The sequence below is a fragment of the Olea europaea genome, chromosome 2 (assembly GCF_002742605.1).
Source record: "Olea europaea var. sylvestris chromosome 2, O_europaea_v1, whole genome shotgun sequence".
Lineage (NCBI taxonomy): Eukaryota > Viridiplantae > Streptophyta > Magnoliopsida > Lamiales > Oleaceae > Olea > Olea europaea.
The window spans coordinates 25,728,262-25,729,583 of record NC_036238.1 but is presented as its reverse complement, the minus strand read 5'-3'; the positions used below and the strand labels follow the sequence as shown (position 1 = coordinate 25,729,583).

The following is a 1,322-nucleotide window of genomic DNA, read 5'->3' as shown; positions in this document are numbered from 1 at the left end:
TCTAATGATTGTTGAACAAAATAATCAAAATAAAATCCAATTCTTAGAAGAGAAGGTCAATAAAAGATCGCGACAAAGTTGAAACATAAAAAGTCAATTGGAAGGAATAAGTTGTTAAAAAGATTAATAGTCCTTATCAAGGTTTAACGAATGCTTCATTTTGTATAACATTAGTCTAGTTAACACGATCAATTTTGTGTATTATTTTTAAAACTTTAAGGACTGAGTCAATCGATCAAAAAAATACTTTACAAACCAATTTGGAAAGTTTCTCGAACGTCAAGGACCACTTGCGAAATTAATCTAATGTAAACCCTCCTTAATACAGGTATATATTTGCACCTGGAACGGTAGTATGACAAGTGCAAAGCGCACTCTCTGTTCCTGTTTCACCACACACTGATTAGGGTTTTAAAGCTCTGTTTCCTCTCTCTCCATAGTCAAAAACGCTCTATGAATCTCTCTCTCTGTCACGCCAGCGTGATCAGTTTGTGAAAACCTAAAGAACGCAAAAGCATACATATATGTATATATATGTATATTCATTTCATTCCATTTTGATACAACATCTTGTTTATGGATTCAATGATTCTGTACGAACCGGATCCGAATAAGGACAAGTCGGCGATTTTTCATCGGAGAATTGAGTTTCATATGGCGAGGAAGTCATTTAATGGATTCAGTAGTAGAAATAGTAATGGGTTTAAACCGGTGACTCTGAACCCGGGCTCTTCAAAGGGGTTTATTTCGGAGCCTCAGACTGCGTCATTTTTGACCAAGAAGGGTGGCCGGTCGGAGCTTCTTGAAAGCGGTTTAGAGCCGGAGCTCAGCTTTGGAATAACTTTCAGGAGAATAGTGAGTTTTTGTGCAGTGTTTAAATTTTGTCCTTTTTCTTTCACATAGAAATACAATTAATGCGTAAGTATATATGAATTCTTGCCAATTTGTTTCTTGTTAGATAATTTTTTATTTTTTATTTTTTTAATGGTCTTCTCTAGCTGAATTCCATTTAATTTTTATTTTTTGGTGTGTTCTTAAAGGATGTATTTAATTGGAACGTAAAGATTTTAAGGATTTAAAAAGTTTAAAGATTCAATTTGGACAGTTTAAGACTCGAAGTATTGGTGTGGTTTCATATGTTTCAAAAATCATGGTATATTCAATTATAAATTTTTAAAAATCTTTACTAGTCATGTGATATTCAAAATATTAATGTTTTTACAGATTTTTATAAATATTAGTATACTAAGTTTTAAGCAAAAAGTATAAAAATAAAATTTTTAAATTTGTCCCTCGTCCACCCCCCCCCCCCCCCAACTCCC

The 1,322-nt window shown here is 33.0% G+C and overlaps 1 protein-coding gene across 1 annotated transcript in view; it reads left to right on the top strand.

The window, feature by feature from the left end:
* Window positions 1-361: 361 nt before the first annotated feature.
* LOC111368243 (ubiquitin carboxyl-terminal hydrolase 23-like) overlaps window positions 362-1,322 on the top strand; it is a 10,368-nt gene continuing 9,407 nt past the window's right edge. The window contains exon 1 of the mRNA XM_022989491.1: window positions 362-855. Coding sequence (XP_022845259.1) covers window positions 577-855 — 279 coding nt within the window. The 5' untranslated portion in view covers window positions 362-576. The remainder of the gene's footprint in view (window positions 856-1,322) is intronic.